We start from the raw sequence: 25,620 nt of genomic DNA, 5'->3' as shown, positions 1-25,620 counted from the left end.
TGATAGTGCAGAGCCTGCTTGGGATTCTCTCTCCCCCTCTCTCTGCCTCTCCCCCACTTATGCTATCTCTTAAAACAGACTTATATAAACAAACAAACAAACAAATAAATAAATGTGATGAAAGAAATCTAACCTTCCTCAGTCTCATTCTCTATTAATCTTCCCCTAATTCTCTCCAATCTAGAAACACTGGTTGGCCACCTTACTCTCCTTGAACTTGTTAAGCATTTTTCTCCTTCCAGACATTTGCCCTTATGTTCCCTCTATTTGGAATGTCTTTTCCAAATATTCATAGGACTCGTATCCTCACTCCTTTCAGATCTTTAAAGAAAAGTCACTTCTGTGAATCCCTCCCTGACTATCCTTATCTAAAATATCAAATTTTCTCCCCACAACACATTTCATATGTTCCTTCCTTGTTTTATCTTTTTCCTACTTAACTTTTATCATTAACATGATATATGCATATATACGTATATGTGTGTGTGTATACATACATATATATATTTACTTATCTTTTAATTTTTTTTAATGTTTATTTATTTTTGCGAGAAAGAGACAGAGCACAAGATGGGGAGGGGTAGAGAAAGAGGGAGGCACAGAATCTGAAGTAGGCTCCAGGCTCTGACCTGTCAGCACAGAGCCTGATGTGGGGCTTGAACTCACGAACCACGAGATCATGACCTGAGCCAAAGTGAAACTCTTAACCAACTAAGACACCCAGGTGCTCCTATCTTCTTTTTTTTTTAAATGTTTATTTATTTTGAGAAAGAGGGAGAGAGAGAGTGTGAGCAGGGGGTGAGGTAGAGAGAGAAGGAGATACAGAATCTGAAGCAGACTCAGGCTCTGAGCTATCAGCACAGAGCCCAAGGTGGGGTTTGAACTCATGAACTGTGAAATCATGACCTGAGCTGAAGTCAGATGCTTAACCAACTGAGCCACCCAGGCACTCCTACTTATCCTCTTTAAAAAAAAAAAAAAAAGATTTTATGTTTAAGTAATCTCTACACCCAACATGGAGCTTGAACTTATAACCCTGAGATCAAGAGTTGCATGCTCTACCAACTGACCCAGCCAGATGCCTCTACTTATTTATCTTCTCCCTTATTCATTTTTTCCTCCAGAATGTAAGCTCCGTGAAGGCAGAATTATCTATTTTATTCACCAATGCATCGTAAGGGCTTAGAACAGTATCTAGCACTCAGAAGGTATTCAGTAAATATTTGTGTAATGAATGAATCATAAACTCTGAAAAATAAAGTCTACTATTTCTATATTCAAATATTTGGGTAAAAGTGCTTATACAAATAAAGCCAACAGAAACCTATTAGGTTACTATATACAATCCTAATAAGTTGTTTACTTAAAAAACCCTGTAGTTTAATGAAGTTCAATTAAAATTTCATACTGAACAAGTAAAAATTTATACCAAGTAGATAGATGTTCATTATTTACTCCCTTTGCACCTAGTTTTTAAATAAATACTATAAAACACTTACATTTTAGCTTTATATTTATAAATGGAAAAAACAAAAGGTCCTGTCATCTGCAAAAAAAACTTTGTAAGTTTTCATGTGTTTAATTACTCAAACATTTCTAGAACACCATAAAAGATTCTGATTTAACAGAGCTGAATGGGGCATTTTAATGAATGCCCCATTCAGCTCTGTTAAATGAAAATGAAAATCTGCATTTTAACACACCCCTCAAAGTGCTTCTGAACAAGGTTGTTTTGAACCACTCTTTTAGAAATGCTGTTCCAGACCATAAACAGATACCACTTTTATTAATTCATTAAAAAAAATGTGGACAGTGATTTTATCCAGAGTTCTTTCCTACAAGATTAAGTAAATAAACTTGGATTACTACCTCCTATTTGGTCTAGCCACCAGACTAGAAGACAGATGATGTAACACTGTGACAGTTCTATACTAATCAATATTCTTAACTTGTGGCCCTTAGGGGCGCCTGGGTGGCTCAGTTGGTTAAGCGTCCAACTTCGGCTCAAGTCATGATCTCGCAGTTCGTGGGTTCAAGCCCCATGTCAGGCTCTGTGCTGACAGGTCAGAACTTGGAGCCTGCTTCGGATTCTGTGTCTTCCTCTCTCTGCCCCTTCTCCCCTTACGCTGTCTCTCTCTCTCTCTCTCTCAAACATAAACATTCAAACAAAAACAAAAACAAACTTGTGGCCCTTAGACCACCTCTCTGACTTCACTCGGTCCTACCCTCACCTCCGTCTACTCATCCTAGATATACTGCCTTTCTGTTTCTTGAATAGTCTATGATTAAGGCATTTAAATTTGTTCCCTCTGCCTGGAATGCACTTCCCTCGGAAGATCTTCAGCCCCCATTCAAAGGTCATAATTGGTAAGGAAAAATAAATCTGCATATGTGGATTATTCTGGGGAAGCTGTCCTAGTCCCTAGTAATAATAAATAATCTCTGACAATTGAGCAAAACAATCCAAATGGTACTCCACAGCTAAAGACAATGTCAGCAAATATTTTTAAAAATCAGGCAGACACAAATTTAATCTATAAAGCATCACTGTTTTAAATGAATAAGCAAAAAAAAAAAAAAATTACTACCTCTTTTCATTAGTTTCCACTGCATCTCTGGATCTCTGTTTTGCAAATAACTTGGCCATTCTTTTAGCTTTGTTCTTTTGTCTACTGCTCATTCCTGCTCGAAATTCTGAGTCAATCAATTCAGCTGCCTGGAGAGTCTAAAAGAATAAAAGAATGCTGAGTTTGAACTTTTGAAGTTAAAATAAATACCCACAGCCTCAGAACAGTACTAAGTCTATAAATTTCACTATATCCAAACTGACCACAGTTTGACAGCTTCATGCTATTCTGTTATATAGTTATTACCATAATTTCACTCTTTTATTCCTTATTTCCTATTCTTCCAATTCTCAGCAGATGTTTGTATGTTTCTTAACTTTTTTTGTCACCGACGTAGCACAAATGTATGATCATAACCCACAGATAGGGTTTTGAAAAGGTGATACTTCAAAATGACCACAGTAATAAAGATGTGGTGGTACACAGATACAATGGAATATTACTCAGCCATAAAAAAGAACAAAATCTTGCGATTTGCAACAACTGGATAGATCTAGAGTATAACACTATGCAAAATAAGTCAGAGAAAGACAATCACCATGATTTCACTCATATGTGGACTTTTAAGAAACAAAACAAAAAAAAAGAAGAAAAACCAAAAAACTAACTCTTAATCATAGAGAACAAATTGATGGTACCAGAGGGGAGGTGGGTGGAGGAATGGGTGAAACAGGTGAAAAAGATTAAGAGTATACTTACCTTAACTCCAAGTAACATAGAATTGTTGAATCAATACATTGTACACCCAAAACTAATAACACTGTATATTAATTATATTGGATTTAAAATAAAACAAACAAAAAAACTGTAATACCACCCTAAAGTTGTAGGAATAAAGAATATTAATTAATATTAATAAATAAATAATTAATATTAATTAATTTCAATATCACCTATTGAAAAAAAATTATAGGCATAAGTGATCCAGCATCCTATAGTCAACTTAACTCATATTGCTCCTTTTCTCTTCAGCCATCACTATCTACTGTTTTTGCTATCTTTTCCATTCATGGGAGACATTATAAAGGCTGTGAGACAGAAATGCTTTCAGCTCAAGCCTAATAATCCTTTCTGCCCTTAACTGATTTAAGATTCAACTAAAATTCACTTTGACCACTAATCTGGGTCACTGGTATGGATACCCCGCTATGGTCTTAGTCCAGAGACCAATGGCGCATATACAAGCAATGATAAACCTATGGCAACAAGTAACATTAAGCACCTCCTCCCAAAGGTCCATGACATATAAGGCCAACCCAACTTGGATCTCACAAACCTCAAAGTCTCTGCTGCCCATCCTACACACAACTATTCTGTCCATACCCTATCTTCTCTAATATACTTGGCTCATCTTTTTTCTTATACCATACACAATAACCACACTATAATCACATTACTACATTTTTGTTCTCCTTTATTCTATTTTTATTTTTTATTTACACCTCATGCTTCTCTTTGCACCTCATTTCTTTCTGTTTCTTTACAGTTGTCATATTTTCTGCCTCTTTATACTCTTCTTTTTTCCTCAGGAATGTTCTTTTTTTTTTTTTGTCTGCAAAAGTTATTCATCAACACATACTCCATTAACCCTAAAGAAAGGTTCAAAAATTCTGATGGTTTAGAGAACCAGTATAAAGGAAAAGGCCAAAAGAAAGACAAGATAAGGGTTTCATGACTGCAAAGCAGGAATTCTTAATAAGGACCAGGAAACTCTAAAAAGATACTGCAGTGGCAAGAGGAAAGAATACCAACCCCCTTGAATGTTAATATTTCAGTTGCATGTGAATTTTTCTTAGGAGAGAGCCACAGCTTTTTTACTGGAGCTTAAGCAGTTTGGGACGTTAAAAAAGCAGCAGCAGCTTGCGAGCATCCAATGGGAATTTGAAGAATGGAGAAAAGGGAGAAATACAGAGCAAAATTATGGTACATCCATAGAACAAAAGAGAAAGAAGCTATCAAAAAAATACATGATCAATCTGTATATACTGATATATTCAGCTACATGAAATGGGAAAAGATAAATATGGCTTAAAATACAAATACTTGTGTCTGCATGTGCAAGTAATTCATGAAAGGTTGCCTGTGGGGCATGGGGACATGCATGTCCATCAATTATTAAAAACTTTTACTTCATATTGTATACCTTTTTTCATTGTTTGAAAATTTTCTTATCATATCTGTTACTTTGCTAAATAGAACAATAAATCACTGCTCTAAAGATTTCTAATATCATACTAGCCCTTACTATCCTCTACTCTCTCAAACATTTACTCTTTTTTTTTTTTTTTTTCCACTGAAGAACAAAGGAAAAAGCAATTGGTGCAACTGGGATCTCTCAATAGCAGTGGCTCCAAAAGGCCCACCACAGCTTTTATCTAACAGTCAATCCAGAGTTTATAAGGTAGGCTGAACTTCTATCTCTTTAGAATCTGTTACCAGAAATCCAATTTATGAAGACACTAAATACTAAATTATGGTGGAACAAGCCGCAATGAGCAACAGCATTTTTTTTTTCATTGCAATAACATGGCAAGATGAAGCAAAACGCTTGTATTACTTGCAGTCAAATAACCAAAGATTTTACCTACAGGTTGTTTGTTTACAAGGGCTGTTGAAGTTGGAGTATAATCCAGATCTTCATCATTGAAGAGTTCTTCAGTACTCATTCCAATGGCTTCTCCCATATTAAGACCAAGTTTCTTTTGTAATAGTTTCCGTTGGCGTGCTATCCTCTCTTTAGGATCCACTTCACCTTTAAACAGAAAAGAAATACATTTCCTCCAAATCAGGTAAGAAGTTTTCTAATCAATGAAGATCAAACTTGATTAAGAGTAAAAAAAATTTAACTATTAAAACACCCCTCTCAGGAGGTGGCTCAGTCAGTTAAAGTCCAACTCTTAATTTCGGCTCAGGTAACGATCTCACGGTTCATGGGACCGAGCCCCACGTCAGGCTCTGTGCTGACAGTGCCGAGTCTGCTTGGGATGCTCTCCCTACCTCTCTCTGCCCCTCCCCTGCTAACACATGCACTTTCTCTCAAAATAAATAAACATTTAAAAACAAACAAAAACCACCCCTCCTGACAATAAAACAAATCATACTCACAATCTGAACATGTCATAAACTCTATTATCTAACTATGATTGAAAAATAGTGTTCTAGGGGAACCTGGGTGGCTCAGTCGGTGAAGTATCCAACTTCGGCTCACGTCATGATCTCACAGCTCGTGAATTCGAGCCCTGCGTCAGGTCTGTGCTGACAGATGAGAGCCTCGAACCTGTTTCAGATTCTCTTTCTGTCTCTCTCTGCCCCTCCCCATTCATGTACTATCTCTCTCAAATATAAATAAACATTAAAAAGAAAAATAATGTTCTCGCTAACAAAACATTCTAGGAATTTTCACTGAGATCCCACCATTGCCCCACTATCAATTATCAAGTATATACAAAAGGAGATTCATGCTTATGGAAATAAACCAATCTTATTTATTTATTCATTCATCCATTCTCCACACCCATCATGGAGCTTGAACTCACGACCTTGAGATCAAGAGTTGCATACTAGGGGCACCTGGATGGCTCAGTTGGTTAAGTGTCTGACTCTTGATTTTAGCTCAGGTCATGATCTCATGGCTTGTGAGTTCCAGTCCTGCACTGAGCTCTGCGCTGGCAGTGCAGAACCTGCTTGGAATTCTGTCTGTCTGTCTGTCTGTCTGTCTCTCTCTCTCTCTCTCTGCCCCTTCTTCCCTGCTCATGTTCTTCCTCTAACATTAAAAAAAAAAAAAAAAAAAAAAAAAAGAGCCTCCAGTCTTTCTAGTTTGAGGAACTAGAGGAAAAAGAGTTAAAGTTCACTATCGCCACTGAAAGGTAAAGAAAACCCAAAAAAGAGAGAGCCAGAGAGAAGACCCAAATTCTGTAAAACCTCAGCCAAAACTCTAGCTTAATTATAAACTATGTGAGCACATGGCAGACTCCAAACAGTCCAGCTAAAGCTAAAAAGTGAATTGAGATTTGAGCTGTTGCCCATCTCAGAGGAATTGCAATTTGAGTTTCACATAATTAAATGCCTGCTAAAACAAGCAAAAAAAGAAAAAATCAAACCAAAATCTTTTTTCGAAGAATATAACGGAATCCAGCCTAAACAATATATATAGCATTTATCACGTGAGGGGCAGAATTCAAAATTAAGCAACATACAAAGAATCAAAAAATGTATCCCACTCTCAAAAGAAAATTAAGGAAGACTAACTCTGAGATGACCCAGATGTTAGAATTAGAACACATGATTTTTAAACAGCAAGTTTAACAATGGTTAATAAGGAAGATACTGTCACAATGAGAATATAGAATACCTCAATAAAGAAACAAACCATAGGGGCACCTGGGTGGCTCATTCGGTTAAGTGTCAGACTTTTTTTTTTTTTTTTTAAGTTTTTTTTTCTTAATGTTTCTTTTTAAGAGAGAGACAGACAGAGTGTGTGAGCAGGGGAGGGGCAGAGAGAGAGGGAGACACAGAATCCAGAGCAGGCTCCAGGCTCCAAACCATCAGCACAGAGCCCAACGCGGGGCTCAAACTCACAGACCGCCAAAGTCGGACACCTTGAACGACTGAGTCACTCAGGTGCCCCAGCATCTGACTCTTGGCTTTGGCTCAGGTCATGATCTCGTGCTTTGTGGGTTTGAGTCCTACATACGACTCCAAATTGACCATAGGGAGCCTGCTTGGGATTCTCTCTCCCTCTGTCTCTGCCCCTCCCCTGCTCATGCTCGCTCTCAAAATAAAAAAAAAAATTAAAGTTAAAAAAAAAAGAAAGAAAGAAACAGAAACTATAAAAAAGAAGCTGAAAGAACTATATACTTGTAAAGGGTGAATTATATGATGTGCAAAATATGCCAATAAAGGCATTTAAAAAAAAAGAAAAGTAGATCTGGACTGAACTATACAGAAACTGAAATTTTAAAAATCAGACTGGGCCTAACGTCTGAATGGAAATATCAGACAAAGCATAAGTGAATTTAAAGATGAGAGGAATAAAAGTACCCAATCTGAAGAACAGGGAGGGGGAAAAAAAGACCTAAAGAAATAAAACCTGAAAATGAGATTAAAAAAACAATTCTACTTACAATATCATTAAAAGCAAAACTTAAAACTTATACTCTGAAAACTACAAAAATCTTGGTGAAAGAAATTAAAGATCTAAGTAAATGAAAAAACATTCCATGTTCATGGATCATAACACAATTACTATCGTTAAGACTGTAATACTTCCCAAACTGATACAGAGTCACAATTCCTATCAAAATGCCAGCTGACTTTTCTGGAGACACCGAAAAACTGACCCCAAAATTCATATGGAACCAGAAACATCCATAACAATCCTGAAAAAGAAAACAAAACAAAACAAACTGGAGGTTCAAGCTTCTTGATTTTAACACTTATCACAAAGCCAAAGTAACCAGGACAATGAGATACTGGCATAAAGATAATCAGTGGAACAGAACTGAGAGTCCAGAAATAAAACTATAGTTCTATGGCCAATTGGTTTTCAACAATGGTGCCAACATCATTAAGTTCTTTTCAAAAAAGGTGTTGACACAACAGGTTAACTACATGCAAAATAATGAAGTTAAACCCTTCCTTAACCTCACAACACCACAAAAATTAACTCAAAATGGGTCAAATACATGATAATAGAAGAGCTAAAGCTCTAAAACTCTTACAAAAAACACAGGAGTAAATAACCTTAGATTTGGCAATAGCTTCTTAGACATGACATCAAAAATTTGAAGAAGAAAAAAAAAATTTTGAAGAAAAGAAAAAGATAAGATGCACTTCATCAAAATTATTAACTTTTGTGCTTCAAAGGCTATCATCTAGAAAGTAAAAAGAGAACTCAGAATGGGAGGATATGTTTGTAAGTCACCAATAGGAGATTTGTACTTAGAATATATAAAGAACTCTTACAACTCAATAACAGACAAGTATCTCATTTAAAAAATAGGCAAAGGATGTGAGGATGTGAATAGACAGTTCAAAGAAGATACACAAACGGTCAATAAACACATGAAAAGATGTTCAATGTCATGAATCATCAGGAACATGCAAGTCAAAACTATAGGATATCACTTCACATTCACTAACTAGTATGGTTATAATCAGTCAGTTAAGAACAAGTGTTGGCAAGGACACGGAGAAATCAAAATCCTCATATACTGCTGATGGAATGTAAAGTGGTAGAGCAAGTTTAGAAAACAGTCTGGCATTTCCTCATACGGTAAAACATAGTTTCCACATGATCAAACCATTTCACTCTTGGGTAGCCATACAGGAGAAAGGAAAACACGTCCATACAAAAACTTTTACAGTAAACCCCCGGATTGCGAGTAACTTGTTCTGTGAGTATTCTGCAAGGCAAGCAAACATTTCTAATAAATTTTAACTTGATAAATGAGCAATGTCTTGCAATGCTAGTAGTACATGACACTGAACATCACATGATCACAAATGAGCCAAAGGTGTTCTCTGTTCTCTCTCTCTCTCTCTGGAGGATTGTGGGTGATGGCCTCCCACGCTTGGATGCTCAGTCTCAGGCTGCGGTGTTTGGCAGAAATCAGCGGGTGCAAGCCCTATGTCAGGCTCTGTGCTGACAGTTCGGAGCCTGGAGCCTGCTTGGGATTCTGTATCTCCCTCTCTCTGCCCCTCCCCCACTCATGCTCTGTCTCTTTCTAAAAATAAACATTGAAAAAAAAATAAAAAAGAAATAAAGAAGAGAGTGGCTTAACACTACATCACAATGCCTATGTCATTCACCTTACTTCATCTCATCAAACAGGCATTTTATCATCTCATATCATCACAAGAAGGTGAAGTACAATACAGTAAGACATTTCAAGAGAGATTTCTATAACTTTTATTAAAGTATATTGTTATAATACTTCTATTATTAGATATTGTTGTCAACCTCTTACTATGCCTAATTCATAAACTAAACTTCATCATAGTTTTGTATGTAGAACAAAAAATGGTATATATAGAGTTTGGTAATATCTACGTTTTCAGGCATCCACTGGAGTCTTGGAACGTATCCTTTATGGATAAGACTACTGTATAAAGTTTCAGTTTTGAAACACAGAGTTCTGAATATCTGCACAACAGTGTAAATGTACTTAATATTATTGAATTATACATTTAAAAATAGTTAAGATGTAAATTTTGTTATCTATAGTCTACCACAATTAAAAAACTGACACATCCTATAACAGGAATAAAAACTATAGAGGGAATCAAAATGAAGTACTTATACTACAAAATGGATAAACCTTGGAAACATTCTGCTAAGAAGCCAGTTGCAAAAGACCATATTTTAGATGATTCCATTGATAAGAACTGTCCAGGATAGGCAAATCTAGAGAGACAGCAAGATGCTTAGGGCCCAGAAAGGGAGGGAAGAAAGAAGGGTGTAGGAGGTTGATAGCCAAAGGATACAGGGTTTCTTCTTGAGATAAGGAAAATACTCTAAAACTGACTGCACATATCTATGAATATACTAAACACCACTGAACTGTATGCTTTAAAAATGAGTGAATTGTATGGTACATGGATTATATCTCAACAAAGCTATTTTTTTAAAAATTTAAGTCTGCTCTACGTGGAGAGAAAAACACTAGGCATCCAAAAGCGAAGACTGCTGGATCACAAGTCCATGATACACAGAAGTCTAAAATCAGTCTTCTCATTTCAGGCAAAGTCCTACTGCAGAAAGTAACCCACACAACCGCAAAGGAAAATCAGACTAGCACCTATACAAATCATGTATGTGTCCTTCATATATGAGGAAACAAACAGATGAGATATTTAAAGAAAATCTAATTAGAGGATTTTAAATGAGCACTGTTGAGCATACTGTGACTTATCATCATTAAAATCCAAGTTCCCCCAAAACTGGGGTTTCCAATCCTGGTTACATATCAGAGTCACCTGTGTAGCTTTTTCTTTTAAATACAAAGACCTAGAGCTCTCCACGGACCTATTAAATCAGAATTTCTAAAGTAAGACCAAACACGTATTTTTTTAAGTGACAGGGGGGGCACTGACTTTTACTCCTGGATAAGGACCAATGATCTCTGATATGATGACAATAGTAAAATTAGTAAGCTTACTGTTGAGAGAGAACTTTTTTCAAATTGGAAAGTTTTTGAAATGACTTCTACCTCCCACATTAGAAAAACTATGGTTTTCTGGAACTTAACCAAATTCTCCTTTTAATTCTCTCCAAAAATAATTAAACTACAATTGACCCTTGAATAACACACAAGGGTTAGGGACACCAATCCCCCAAGCAGTTAAAAATCTGTGTAACTTCTGAGTCCCCAAAAACTTAACTACTAATAGTCTCCTGTTGATCAGAAACCTCACCAATAACATAAACATATCATAACATAAACACAACCAATAACATAAACAATCGATGAACATATATTTATATATTATACACTACATATTCTTACAATAAGCTAGAGAAAAGAAAAGTGTTATTAAGAAAATCATAAGGAGGGGTGCATGGGTGGCTCAGTAGGTTGGGCCTCTGACTTTGGCTCAGGTCATGATCTAGCCATTCCAGTTTGAGCCCTGCGTCAGGCTCCTGAGAGCTGGAAGCCTAGAATCTGTTTCAGATTCTGTGTCCCCCCTCTCTCCCTCTGCCCTTCCCCAATTCATGCTCTCTCTCTCTCTCTCTCAAAAATAAAAATAATAAAACCTTAAAAAAAATTAAAAATTAAAAGTCATAAGGAAAACATAATTACAGTACTGTACTATATTTATCAAACAAAAAAACACATATAAGTGGACCCACACATTTCAAAAACCTATGTTGTTCTGAGGTCAACCAAAGATCTTTCAACAGAAACCATACTGGGGTGCCTTGGTGACTCAGTTGAGTGTCTGACTCTTGACTTTGGCTCAGGTCATGATCTCACAGTCTGTGGGATTGAGCCCCCAGTCAAATCCCTGCTTGGGATTCTCCCTCTCCTCTCTGCCCCTTTCCTGCTCCTTCTCTCAAAATACATAAACTTAAAAAAAAAAAAAAGGAAGAAAGAAACCATATTAAGAGTTAATAGGTATTTGTCTTTTTTTTTTTAATGTTTATTTATTTTTGAGAGACAGAGCAGGGGAAGAGCAGAGAGAGAGGGAGACATAGAATCTTAAGCAGGCTCCAGGCTCTGAGGTGTCAGCACAGAGCCTGATGTGGGGCTCAAACTCAAGGACCACGAGATCATGACCTGAGCTGAAGTCGGACGCTTAACCGACTGAGCCACCCAGGCGCCCTGTTTGCCTTTTTTTTTTTTAAGAGGAACAAGTGAAGATCACTTCATTAACTTAGCTAGACAGATATGCTTTGAGTAATAACTAATTTTATTAGCAACAAAAACTGTTCTCTTTTGGTCTTAGGCAAAAGAGCAACTTATTTACTTACAGAAATCCATCAAAAACATCAAGGTTTTTTCCACTCAAAGCATGAATCCTGAATGGCCAAAACATTATTTTATATCCAGATGGATTCTATAAGTTTAAAGATAATGGGACAAGTACCTACCCAACATTTATTTTTCATTTTTAGTGTTTGCTTTGGTCACCAGCATGAGTAGATCCAATTATTTAAAATTTAAAACACATGATAAAAAAGAAAACTGTCATACAGTCTCCCAAATGTCCCGAATTGTGAAAACAGTATCACAATCTGTACTAATCCAGGCTTTTAAAATCTACTCAACTGGGAGAACCTGGGTGGCTCAGTCGGTTTTAACCATCTTGAGTTCGGCTCTGGTCATGATCTCATGGTTCATGAATGTGAGCCCCATGTTGGGGTCTGCGCTGACAGCACAGGGCCTGCTAGAGACTCTCTCTCTCTTCTTCCCTCTCTCCTTCTCTCAAAATAAATAAACTTGAAAGAAAAAAATCTATTCAACTGAGGCTCTTGGGTCACACTTTATAATTTCGCTAATACATAATAAAATGCCTGTTCAAATACTAGTATGTATATATTAACAATGCACAGATATAGTACAAAGTCACTTAAAAGAAAATATTCATATGGTACATTAGATCCAAATATTTTTGGTTATCTTCTCCACCCACAGGGCCTCCACCTTCCCAACTGCAAACTTCAGTCAATTTACATTTTGTAACATCTATGTTGATTTTGCATGGCTGATATATAGCATGCCAAGTAATAAATTAGTCTGTACACACACATTTCAGATTTTCTTCTATCGGACTACTACATACCTGACTTTTCATCTTGTACTTCAAATTCTGCACCAGCAGATCCCAAAAGTGATGCCCCATGCTGTAACAATCTACATATATCAAATCTGTCAAAATTCAAGCGATCTGTAGCAGGTGAATCTTCCATAGCACTTTCTGAAGTAGATTCTAAATGAGGTTGAAAAATATTTAATTTGATTATAAAGTCAAAGTATAGAATGAAAGAAAACAGCATCATGTGGGGTGGTTGGGTAACATTTTAAGACAAGTAAAAGGGAGAATTAAGTAGAAAAGCTACTGTGGATTTACTTATGATCAGCTCTTATTTACGAATAAACTATTTAGTTGGAGCCCCCCCCCACTTCTATAAACTATCAGAATGCCAGTGGGTGTAGGTATAGCTGTTTTTGACTACAAAAGCACATTATATGAAGAAATGCATCCCATATTGAAAAACGTATGCTAAATGCCATACTGTCTCCATTTACTGTTTAACAGTTTGAAAATACCAGCGTAATAGCCTGAGTTCATTATAGTGCAAAATTGGAAGACAAACATATTCACATACTATATTCATATATAATAAGCTAATAATCATCATTCCTCCCTATACCTGAGGAATATCTATGACACAAAGCAAACTATTCATTCAATAGGTCTCCTCATAATATGATCAAATTATAATCTCCTGGTAAATTGCGAAAATCATACATCCATCTGAGGCCTAAAAGTATCCGTAAAATGTTTTGTATTCCTCCCAAAAAAGGTTATACCATGATGAATTTGAAAATCTACTGTAACTGTTCACTGACTTAATAATTTACCTAGCAGGTATTTGCATATAATTCATCTATTAAACAAAGCATAATTGCTTTAACTTTTCCAGTGATGATAAGCAACCTTACCATAAATTTTAATGCTGGTGTAACTAATTTATTATTTTATAAAAAGAATCTAAGTTCTAATATCTCTATATACCAAAATAAGCATGGAAATAAGCTGAAAAAGAGGAAGCTCTTTTCTAGAACAAGTTATAACTTCTGGTCATGTATTTCATTTGATGAGGGAAGACAAATTAATATAATCATTCAAAATAACAGGTGCTAGATAATTAAAGCAATAATTTTAGACAAGCTAAAATGTATAATAAAAGTGAAGTTATCAAAGTGACTTGAAAATTAAAACAGGTTGCACCATATTTTCAATTAAAATGTACACGTTTACAATTTTTTTTTTATGAAATTTATTGTCAAATTGGTTTCCATACCACCCAGTGCTCATCCCAACAGATGCCCTCGTCAATACCCATCACCCACCCTCCATTCCCTCCCACCCCCATCAACCTTCAGATTGTTCTGTTTTTTTTAAGAGTCTCTTATGGTTTGGCTCCCTCCCTCTCTAACCCTTTTTTTTTCCTTCCCCACCGCCACGGTCTTCTGGTAAGTTTCTCAGGATCCACATAAGAGTGAAAACATATGGTATCTGTCTCTGATTTATTTCACTTAGCATAACACTCTCCAGTTCCATCCATGTTGCTACAAAGGGCCATATTTCATTCTTCTCATTGCCAAGTAGTATTCCATTGTATATATAAACCACATCTTCTTTATCCATTTGTCAGTTGATGGACATTGAGGCTCTTTCCATAATTTGGCTATTGTTAAAAGTGGTGCTATAAACATTGGGGTACGAGTGCCCCTATGCATCAGTACTCCTGTATCCCTTGGGTAAATTCCTAGCAGTGCTATTGCTGGCTCATAGGGTAGATCTATTTTTAATTTTTTGAGGAACCTCCACACTGTTTTCAGAGTGTCTGCACCAGTTTGTATTCCCACCAACAGTGCAAGAGGGTTCCCGTTTCTCCACATCCTCTCCAGCATCTATAGTCTCCTGATTTGTTCATTTTGGCCACTCTGACTGGCGTGAGGTGATATCTGAGTGTGGTTTTGATTTGTATTTTTCTGATGAGGAGCGACGTTGAGCATCTTTTCATGTGCCTGTTGGCCATCCGGATGTCTTCTTTAGAGAAGTGTCTATTCATGTTTTCTGCCCATTTCTTCACTGGATTATTTGTTTTTCGGGTGTGGAGTTTGGTAAGTTCTTTATAGACTTTGGATACTAGCCCTCTGTCCAATACATCATTTGCAAATATCTTTTCCCATTCCGTTGATTGCCTTTTAGTTTTGTTGATTGTTTCCTTTGAAGTGCAGAAGCTTTTTATCTTCATGAGGTCTCAACAGTTCATTTTTGCTTTTAATTCCCTTGCCTGTGGAGATGTGTCAAATAACAAATTTCTGTGGCTGAGGTCAGAGAGGTCTTTTCCTGCATTCTCCTCTAGGGTCTTGATGGTTTCCTGTCTCACATTCAGGTCCTTTATCCATTTTGAGTTTATTTTTGTGAATGGTGTAAGAAAGTGGTCTAGTTTCAATCTTCTGCATGTTGCTGTCCAGTTCTCCCAGCACCATTTGTTAAAGAGACGGTATTTTTTCCATTGGATGTTCTTTCCAGCTTTGTCAAAGATTAGTTGGCCATACTTTTGTGGGTCCAATTCTGGAGTCTCTATTCTATTCCATTGGTCTATGTGTCTATTTTTGTGCCATACAAATTTTTAAAAGCATACATTCATTTTTAACTATCATTGCAGGCAGTCAGAAAAATAATTTCCACTACAAGATATCTAAAGGACACATAAGAAATTAAAGACCCCTCCAAATATCCATATACAACTGTGCTTAAATTTAAAAAATAATTACACTAGTCTCCCAGTAACAAGAGAAAACACTTTCAAATATTTACACTGCACTGATTTGGTTTCCTTTTTTTTTTTTTTTAAGGACATAAATTCCTTGAGGGAAGCAATAATCTCCATAAATCAAGCATAGAATTAATAATTTAAAAAATATATATGAAAATATAATTTATCTAATATCTTAAAGCATGGTGAAAATCACCTTATTCAATGTCATTTCCCGACAAAGCTGTACCTGAAAATTAAGGCTTTAAATTAAAACTGTAATTTTTAAAATATAAAATGTATAGTATAATTAATTCCACAGTTAGATTTTTATTGCAAACTACTTTTACCACTTAAAAGCACCTTGTCTGGTTCTTGGTATTGGATTCCACTCAGGTACATTTTTCACTATAGCTTCAACAGCCTGTCCTGCTGCAATGCGGGTATCCCAATTTGTACTCCTTAAATATATCAACACCTTAAAAAATTAAAAGATACAATAGTTACTCCAAAAAATATTGTTTGTTCAAGGTAGTCAGAACAGAGAAATACAAATTTATTTGTTGTTAATTTATAGTTTAGTACTTGGGCTTTATATGTAAATTATAGATATATATGTGAATACATATAAATACATACACCTTGGAATTACTGTTTACAAGATTCTATCATTCACGGGAAATATCACTACACCTTAAAAAAGGGAAACAGGTTGGGGCGCCTGGGTGGCGCAGTCGGTTAAGCGTCCGACTTCAGCCAGGTCACGATCTCGCGGTCCGTGAGTTCGAGCCCCGCATCAGGCTCTGGGCTGATGGCTCAGAGCCTGGAGCCTGTTTCTGATTCTGTGTCTCCCTCTCTCTCTGCCCCTCCCCCGTTCATGCTCTGTCTCTCTCTGTCCCAAAAATAAATAAACGTTGAGAAAAAAAAAAAAAGGGAAACAGGAAACTTTTATTTAAAAAATACTTAAGTGTTGGGGCATCTGGGTGGCTCAGTCGGTTAAGCATCCGACTTCAGCTCAAGTCATGATCTTGCAGTTTGTGAGTGTGAGCCCCGCACTGGGCTCTGGGCTGGAAGCTCAGAGCCTGGAGCCGGCTTCGGATTCTGTGTCTCCCTCCCTCTCTGCCCCTCCGCCACTCACACTCCGTGTCTCTCTCAAAAATAAACAAACATTAAAAAAAATAAATACTTAAGTGCATTTAAAAAATAACCTAGCTTTTAACATACTAAAAAGTACAATGTGTATTTTCATGACGTCCCATTACTTATTGCAAAGAGTTAAAAAACTAGTATAAAGAATAAGGGCGCCTTGGTAGCTCAGTCAATTAAGCATCTGACTCGATTTCAGCTCAGGTCATGATCTCACTGTTTGTAGGATGGAGTCTCATGTCAGGCTCTGCTCTGACAGAGCCTCCTTGAGATTCTCTCCCTCTCTCTCTGACCCTCCCCTGCTCATGCTCTCTGCCTCTCTCTCACAATAAACATTTTTTAAAAACTAGCAGAAAGAATAAATGAGTTAAGCAAGATTGGAAGTTATAAAATCAATATACAAAAATTAATTGTGGGATGCCAGCGTAGCTCAGTCAGTTGAGCTTCCAACGTTTGATTTTGGCTCCTCAGGTCATGATCTCATACAGGTCACAATGTCATACTTCCTAGATCAAGCCCAGGGTCTGGGGTGTCTGGCTCTGGGGTGACAGCTCCAAGCCTGCTTGGGATTCTCTAGCTCCTTATCTTTCTGCCCCTCCCCCACTAGCGAGGGCATACACTGTCTCTCAAAGTAAATAAACATTAAAAAAATGAATTGCATTGCAATACACTTTCAATAAACAACTTGAAAATAAAAATTTTTAAATCACATTTTTTTAATTGTTTTTTTTAAAGTTTATTTATTTTTGAGACAGAGAGAGACAGAACATGAACGAGGGAGGGTCAGAGAGAGAGAGGGAGACACAGGGAGGGTCAGAGAGAGAGAATCCGAAACAGGCTCCAGGCTCTGAGCTGTCAGCACAGAGCCCAACACGGGGCTTGAACTCACGAACTGCGAGATCATGACCTGAGCCGAAGTCGGACGCTTAACCGACTGAGCCACCCAGACGCCCCTGTTGTTTTTTTTTTTTTAAAAAGAGAGAGTCTACCCGCACGAACTGGGGAGGGACAGAGGGAGAGAGAAACTTAAGCAGGCTTCATACTGAGCACAGAGCCCTGTTGGGGCTGTAGAGATCCCACAACCGTGAGATCATGCATGACCTGAGCCAAAATCAACAGTTGGACACTCAACTGACTGAGCCACCCAGGCCCCTAAAAATCTCATTAATAATAGCATCAAAAAGTATAAAATACTTAAAAATAAACTTAATCCTTAGATCAGTTTTCTAGGTGTGCAGGATGGTTTAGTGTTGGTCTGGCTGTATTTCATGGACACAAGACACATAAAAAACTTCCATGCTGTTCCGCCATCTTGGCTCCCTCCTTAAAAATAAACTTAAAATGCAAGACTCATATACCGAACATTACCAAAAAATTCAAAACAGCATCAAAAGAAATCAAATAAAATCTAAATACAGTAAACAGAAAGACACCTCATGTTCATGGATATAAAGATTTAATACTGTTGGGGCGCGTGGGTGGCTCAGCTGGTTAAGCATCTGGCTCTTGATTTCAGTTCAGGTCATGATCTCATGGTTCATGAGTTCGAGCCCCACATCAAGGTTGACAACGCAGAGCCTGCTTGGGATTCTCTTCCTCTTTCTCTGCCCCTACCTGGCTCATGAACACACATGCTCTCTCAAAATAAATAAACTTTAAAACAAAGAAAAAGATTTAATATTGTTAAGATAGTAATACTCCCTAAATTGATCTACTTATTCAACATAATTCCTATCAAAATCCCAGCTGGTATTTTTGCAGAAATGGGCAAGTTGATCCTAAAATTTATATGGAAATGCAAGGGACCCAGAATCACCAAAACAATCTTGAAAAAAAATAATAAAGTTGGTATATTCACACTTCTTGATCTCAAAACTTGCTACAAAGTGGTAGTAATCAAGACAGTGTGGTACTGACAAAAGGACAGGTATAGAGATCAATGGAAAAGAACTGAGAGTCTAAAAATAAAATTGTGTTTATGGTCAACTGACTTTTAAGAAGAATGCCAAGACAATACAATGGAGAAAGAATAGTTTTTTCCACAAATGGTGCTGGGGCAATAAAATGATGACTGAACACCTACCTTATCCCATACACAAAAATTAACTCAAAATGAGCCATAAATCTAAAAATAACAGCTAAAACTATACAATTCTTAGAAGAAAATACAGAGGTAAACCTTTGGGACCTTGGATCAGGCAAGATTTCTTAGATTGATCCCCAAAGCACAGAGATAATGGGAAAAAAAAAGGATAAATATGACTTCATCAATATTAATAACTTTTGTACTCCAAAGGATACATTTAAGAAAGTGAAAACACAAAACAAAAAAAAAAAGAAAGAAAAGAAAGAAAGAAAGTGAAAAGACAACCACAGACTGGAAGAACATGTTTGCAAATCAAATACCTGGTAAGGAGCTTGTATCCAAAATATATAAGGAACTCTTACAACTCAATATTAAAAGAACAAATATCCCACTTAAAAATGGGTAAAGGATCTAGACAGTTCAGTCAGTTTATGGTCAATAAACACATAAAACATCACTGTCACCAGGAAAATGCAAGTCAAAACTATAATGACATATCATTTCACACTCACTAGTATGGAAATAATCAAAGTCAGTTAATAACAAGCACTGACCAGGATATAGAAAAATTAGATCTCTCATAAACTGCTGTTAGGAATGTAAAACTATGGAGCCAGTTTGGAAAACAGTCTGGCAGGTCCCCAGAAAGTTAAACGTAGTTACTATATGATCCAGCAATTCTATTTGCAGGTATATACCCAAGAGAAATGAAAACATACACCCACACAAAAACTTGTATGTGAATTTTCACAGTAGCATTATTCATCAAAGGCCAAAAAATGGAAACAACCCAAATGTCCATCAACTGATGGACAGATAAATAAGATGTGATAGATCCATATAATATATTCATATCATATCCATACAATGGAATATTATTTGACAATAAAAATGGGGAAAAAAGGAATGAAGTAATGAGACACACTTCAATACGAAAGAAACTTAAAAATATTATTTTAAATGAAAGAAACCAGTCATGTTTATATAAAATATTCAGAATAGGCAAATCTATAGGCAGAAAGCAGATTAGGTTGCCTAGGGATGGGTATGGGAGGAGTACTAGAGAATGACTGCTAATGGGCATGAGGTTTCTTTTGGGGGAAATAAAAATATTTTAAAATTAGATTGTGGTGATGATTGCACATATCTAAAATCGTTGAGAGGGAACCTGGCTGGCTCAGTCAGTGGATCTTGTAGGTCTTGGAGTTGTAAGTTCGACCCCTACACTGAGTATAGAGATTACTTAAAAATAAAATCTTTTTTTTTTTTTTTTTTAACATTTATTTATTTTTGAGACAGAGACAGACACAGCGTGAACGGGGGAGGGGCAGAGAGAGAGGGAGACACAGAATCGGAAGCAGGCTCCAGGCTCCGAGCCATCAGCCCAGAGCCCAACGGGGGGCTCGAACTCGCGGACTGCGAGATCGTGACCTGAGCCAAAGTCGGACGCCTAACCGACGGAGCCACCCAGGCGCCCCAAAAATAAAATCTTAAAAAAAGGTAAAATAATTGAATTGTGCACTTTACATGGGCAAATTGTATGGTATGTACATTATATTTCAATAAGTTTAAAAAACAAAACCAAAAGGCAACAGGAAAACAATGAAGGGAGAAAAAAGAGGATAGGAGGTGAGAAGGTACTAAAGACAAACTTTGCCTCTTTTGGAATTATTTGATGACAGCCAGCAAGCCGGGACCTAAGTTAAGAAGGCCAGAACTCACCTGGAAGGCTGGAAACCTTTTCTCAGTTCAGCACAAATTAGTTTTGCTCACTGTTTCCAGTTTCAGCTCATTCAGTCCTCAATCTCTTCCCTTGGGATGAGAAGAAATGGGTATACCTCTCTATCCCCCTACCCTACACATGAGTATAATGCATCTAATATGCATTCTTCTCCAGGGACACCTGGATGGCTCAGTCAGTTAAGCGTCTGACTCTTGATTTCAGCCCAGATCATGATCTTGTGGTTTGTAAGATTGAGCCCTACATTGGGCTCTGTGATGATGGTGCAGAGCCTGCTTGGGATTCTCTCTTTCCCTCTCTCTGCCCCTCCCCTGCTTGCATACACACTCTCTTGCAAAATAAATAAACATTTTAGAAATTAAAAAAACAAAACATGCATCCTTCTCCATTCTGAGAACATGGAGCCTGTGGATGTCAAACCACTGTCTCTTCGTCTACATACTGTTTAGAAAGTACTGATAATATCTAACTGGGAAACATACTGGAAAAGACAATCACTGTCAGCCCTCATGACAGGAACTATAGAGTACAGATTTGTACATTCACAACAGCTTAGAACTCCTACTCATATGAATCAAAGAGAAACAGATGAGAATGAAAGGAGGGGGTAATACCAGCAGGAAGAGAGTCATCTTGGGATTTCTAATGTCTGGGCTATTATATTGCTCTCCCACCCTCCTCCCTACCCAAGCTCCCCAACACACAAAGCGCTCCTGTTTTTATTCTGCATGCCAGAGAATTATTAAGCATGTGGAATGTATTGCTTACTATCATACAGGCACACTTCTACAAGTCAACAGAGTTCAATAAATACACAGCCATTGCTTAGGGAAAGAATACGGGCTAGGATTATGAAAACACTGATCCATCAAAGCAGAAAGCCTCCACTTTCAAAACAGGTGATAACGAAAAATGTAATGACAGAGGCTCCAGGATGGCTCAGTCGGTTAAACATCTGACTTCCGCTCAGGTCATGATCTCACAGTTTGCGAGTTCAAACCCCGAGTCGGGCTCTATGCTATTGGTTCGGAGCCTGGAGCCTGCTTCAAATTCTTTCTCTCTCTGCCCCTCCCCTGCTCACACTCTGTCTCTGTCTCCCAAAAAATGAATAAACGTTAAAAAAAATTTTTTTTTAAATGTAATGACAACTTGCTTCTCATATATTTCAATCATTTCCCATGAGTACTCAATCATCTGAAGACCAACAACTATAATTACTAGCTGTTAAAAACAGGTTAGACCACTAATGAACTAGATTAACAACTTAGCTCATTACCAAACTGGGTCAGATTAAAATTTGTGCCACAGGCAAAAGGTTCTATGTTGTCAAATCCCTTAGACAATTAAACCTGATACCAGAAAAAAAGCCAAAATATTTTAAATCTTGTGACAAAAAGATGAAATTTAAAAAAATATTTGGAGACACAGTAAGATATTTAATGGACTCTGAAGACCACAACTGTGACTAAAATAAGACAATTTCTGGGGCACCTGGGTGGCTCAGTCGGTTAAGCATCCGACTTTGGCTCAGGTCATGATCTCACAGTTTGTGAGTTCGAGCCCCACGATGGGCTCTGTGCTGACAGCTTGGAGCCTGGAGCTGCTTCGGATTGTGTCTCCCTCTCTCTCTGCTCCTCCCCTGTGCCTACTCTGGGTCTCTCTGTCTCTCAAAAATAAACATTAAAATTTTAAATAAATAAGTAAAGAAATAAAAATAAGACAATTTCTATCATTATATTCCTACCCACAAATAAACTTCTACAATAGCATTATACTCAATGGAAAAAAAAAGGGGGGGGGTTCTTACTTTAGATAAAAGATTATTTAGTTCATGGGGATGAAGCTTTACCACTTCTCCAAGTTGCTGTGCAGCAGCTTTTCTTGTAACTGGAGTAGTGCCAGTATCCAGTAAGATAAAAAGACGGTCAAGCCTAAAATAACAAAAATACAATGATTATTCTGAAACATTTTTCCTTATAGGTGTAAGCTTGAGTCAACAAATGTATTGAGCATTTATGAAAGAAGACCTATTCTAGGGTTGCAGGAGAAATCTCTACACTCAAGGAACTTGCAATTGGGGGTAGGGTGGGAAGGAAGGCAAGTACACAAATAATTAGAATACAGTGTACAATAACACATATTCCAGAAAAGAAATGCAAAGCGCTTTGAGGAGTGGGAACAGAGGAAGTAAATACTATATATCCCCAACTGTGTAATATTGAAAAGGCTTCATAAAAGAAATAGTATATGGGATGGACTTTCATAGGTCAGCCATGAAGGTCTTGGTTCAAGAAAGAGATGGGACTAGAGCTCTATTTTAGGAAGATTAATCTGGCAGCAGTGTGAAGCATGAAATGTAATGGAAGAAAACTTTTACAGAATTTTAGTCTAAAAGTGCAGACCTAAACTACCATCATGACTAGAAGCCTAGAAAGAAGTTGGGAGAGACATTGCAGAGGCAAAACACAGTGTAATAAGAAATGTCAAGGAAATGAAAGATTTCTCAGACTCTGGATCTTAGAAAATGAAGAGGTCACTTAAAAAAATGGGAACTAGTAGAGGAAATATTGTGGGAAATGATGACAAGCTTACTAGTGGCAGGGACAAGACAGCTACAAGAAACCAAAAAAGATAGTTGGAATAGAGATGTGAAGTTCAGGAAAAATTGAGACTGCAGGTATATAGGTATATGAAGTCATGTGCGTAGAAGTGACAAATGTGGCAATAAATAAAATCTCTGAGAAAGAGTTTCCAAAGGCATACAGCATACTGGCACAAATTCTAGAATCACAACATCACAGTTCAAACTCCAGTTCTACCATTTAACCAATGACTAAAGCTTGGAATATCACAATGCCTTATACCTGGAACAGGTGAGGAGAAGTGGAACACTATGTTCTTGTGGTTTTGGGATACAGGAAAATCCTAAGGTTTTAGAAAGGAGAAAGGCCAAGTCACAAGTAATTACCACCAGCTGTCCACCTATCATATATAGATCTAGCTTTCCTATCACACTACTAATCAGGCTCAGTAATGCAAAGTGAATGCCAGAAGTAATGAAAAGAGCCTCATACTTCATATAGGGAATAAATCGGTACTTTAAAAAATACAGAGGATGGTAAAGTTATATCAACTGCCTAATCCTACACAAAGGGGAATTTAAAGAATACATTTTCAAATTTTATCTAATGAGAAAGAGAAAGCAAGTAAGGTCCCAAAGCTAACCATGAGCATTAAGCATCAATAAACTACAGTGAAGCTTGTATTTTACTTCTGGGATTACAGGTATTTTTCTTTCACAAAGAGCTAAAAAAAATTACACAACAAAGCTCTAAACGTCTTTTGTAAGATAAACCTATAAGGGGCAAATGAAATGGGCTGGATTGTTCTTTTCTTTTCTCTGGTAGTATTTATCAAACTAGCCAGTCACTAATAAGCACAGAATCATTATAACTAGTAAGAAATAGAACTAAAATCTTTTTCAGTCAAGAACAGTAAGGGTACTTTGAAAAGTTTTCAACTGCTTCAGAACAAAACACTAAGAGGTAAGGTTCAAATTTATAGTTAAGGGTATATAGAAAGGACAAATTTCAAGAAAAATATGTGAGGTAATAAAAAAGCCAGTGATAACAAAGAAAAACAGAAACACAACACAGTTTTTGCTTCCGATACAATGAATGGCACACAGAGTGATTATAAAGAAACTAATTTTTGTAAGACACACAAAAATTAACTTACTTTATATATACACCATGTATGACACAATCCACCTGCTGAAACAATTATTCTCCTTATTAATTCAAGGCTGTCTAAATACTTGCCTTTACCCATTTATTTATCAGGTTTTGCTACAGATTTGGTGAACAGTGACTCAGAAATAGTGGGACAAAAGAATAGGAGAAAAAAAATTTTTGACAACTGGTATTATTTAAAAAATTCTATGCCTGTCAGACCCAAATCCCTTCTCCATAAAATGATCTTCCCCCCATCCCATACATAACGCTCAGAATGCCCCTTGAGTTATTTTCATTTTTAAATCAAGTTGTGATATTAATGTTCAGGAGAATCATCTCTGAGCCTCCACAACAAATACTTGCATGTTGCTATTACCATATGATTTTGTCAATGAAATTTGCAAAAAGAGATTTCAAACATCTATGAACAACTTTCTGTAATTATCAAGACAAAAATTCATTTTAAATATTCTATATTAAGGAGTATCTGGCTAGCTTAGTTGGTAGGGCATGCGACTCTTGATCTCAGAGTTGTGAGTTCAAGCCTCACGTTAGGCATGGAACCTACTTAAAAAAAAAAAACCTTTGTATATTATATGGTAGGCAAAATTATCAAAAATTAAATAAGTTTTATTACAAAGAATGATTAGTCTTAGGTCAAATTTATGCTACTCTAAGTGGACTTATATTTGTATATGCTGCATGTCTTTTTTGTAACAATACTGGGCTCTCTTCTATGTATACAGTTCATGGAGATTCAAGACTTTCCTGTAGAAAACTGTGGTAAAATGGAAAACAAACTAGACTGAAAGTTAGGAGACCTTTAGAAGTCTTACTGCTGTCACACGTTGGAGGATTCAGGGAAATTTACTTCATTTAACCTCTTATTTTGGAGGGTAAAACTAGATAATTTAGGCATATTTTAGTTTCACATCACTGTGGGGTTTTTTTTTCCCTTTTTTCTTATGTAACGTAATATTTGTCATATCTCTGACTTATTTGATGTGAAGTTCCTTAGACCTCACCTCTGGAAAGATTTCAACTAACTTCATTAATTCTTTTTCCAGAATGGAGATTCTGCTTTTTATGACCAAAAGCAAAGCTGGCTGCAAAATGAACACTGTAAGGAAGTGACACTACCCTGTTTATAAAGTTAAAAGAAAATGGACAGATTGCAACATTTTCCCCCATCATTTCCACCTTCCCCAAGACGCCATTACCATTCCTCATTCCTTAAAAAAGGAATGCACTACTTCACTGAGGAGATCTCTAGGCTTTGTAACAGATCT

General features: G+C 36.8%; 1 protein-coding gene across 2 annotated transcripts in view; it reads right to left on the bottom strand.

The window, feature by feature from the left end:
* BTAF1 (B-TFIID TATA-box binding protein associated factor 1) overlaps positions 1-25,620 on the bottom strand; it is a 122,425-nt gene that overhangs the window by 86,218 nt on the left and 10,587 nt on the right. Inside the window, exons 2-6 of one of the 2 annotated variants that reach the window (XM_011287417.4) lie at positions 22,405-22,528; positions 15,988-16,102; positions 12,912-13,058; positions 5,216-5,379; positions 2,589-2,725 (exon numbers count right to left, since the gene is read on the bottom strand). In XM_011287417.4, coding sequence (XP_011285719.1) covers positions 2,589-2,725; positions 5,216-5,379; positions 12,912-13,058; positions 15,988-16,102; positions 22,405-22,528 — 687 coding nt within the window. The remainder of the gene's footprint in view (positions 1-2,588; positions 2,726-5,215; positions 5,380-12,911; positions 13,059-15,987; positions 16,103-22,404; positions 22,529-25,620) is intronic. The other variant, XM_019813536.3, reaches the window with a different exon arrangement.

The sequence above is a fragment of the Felis catus genome, chromosome D2 (genome assembly GCF_018350175.1).
Source record: "Felis catus isolate Fca126 chromosome D2, F.catus_Fca126_mat1.0, whole genome shotgun sequence".
Taxonomy (NCBI): Eukaryota; Metazoa; Chordata; class Mammalia; order Carnivora; family Felidae; genus Felis; species Felis catus.
The sequence above is the reverse complement of the archived record's forward strand: the minus strand, read 5'-3'. Positions and strand labels throughout refer to the sequence as shown.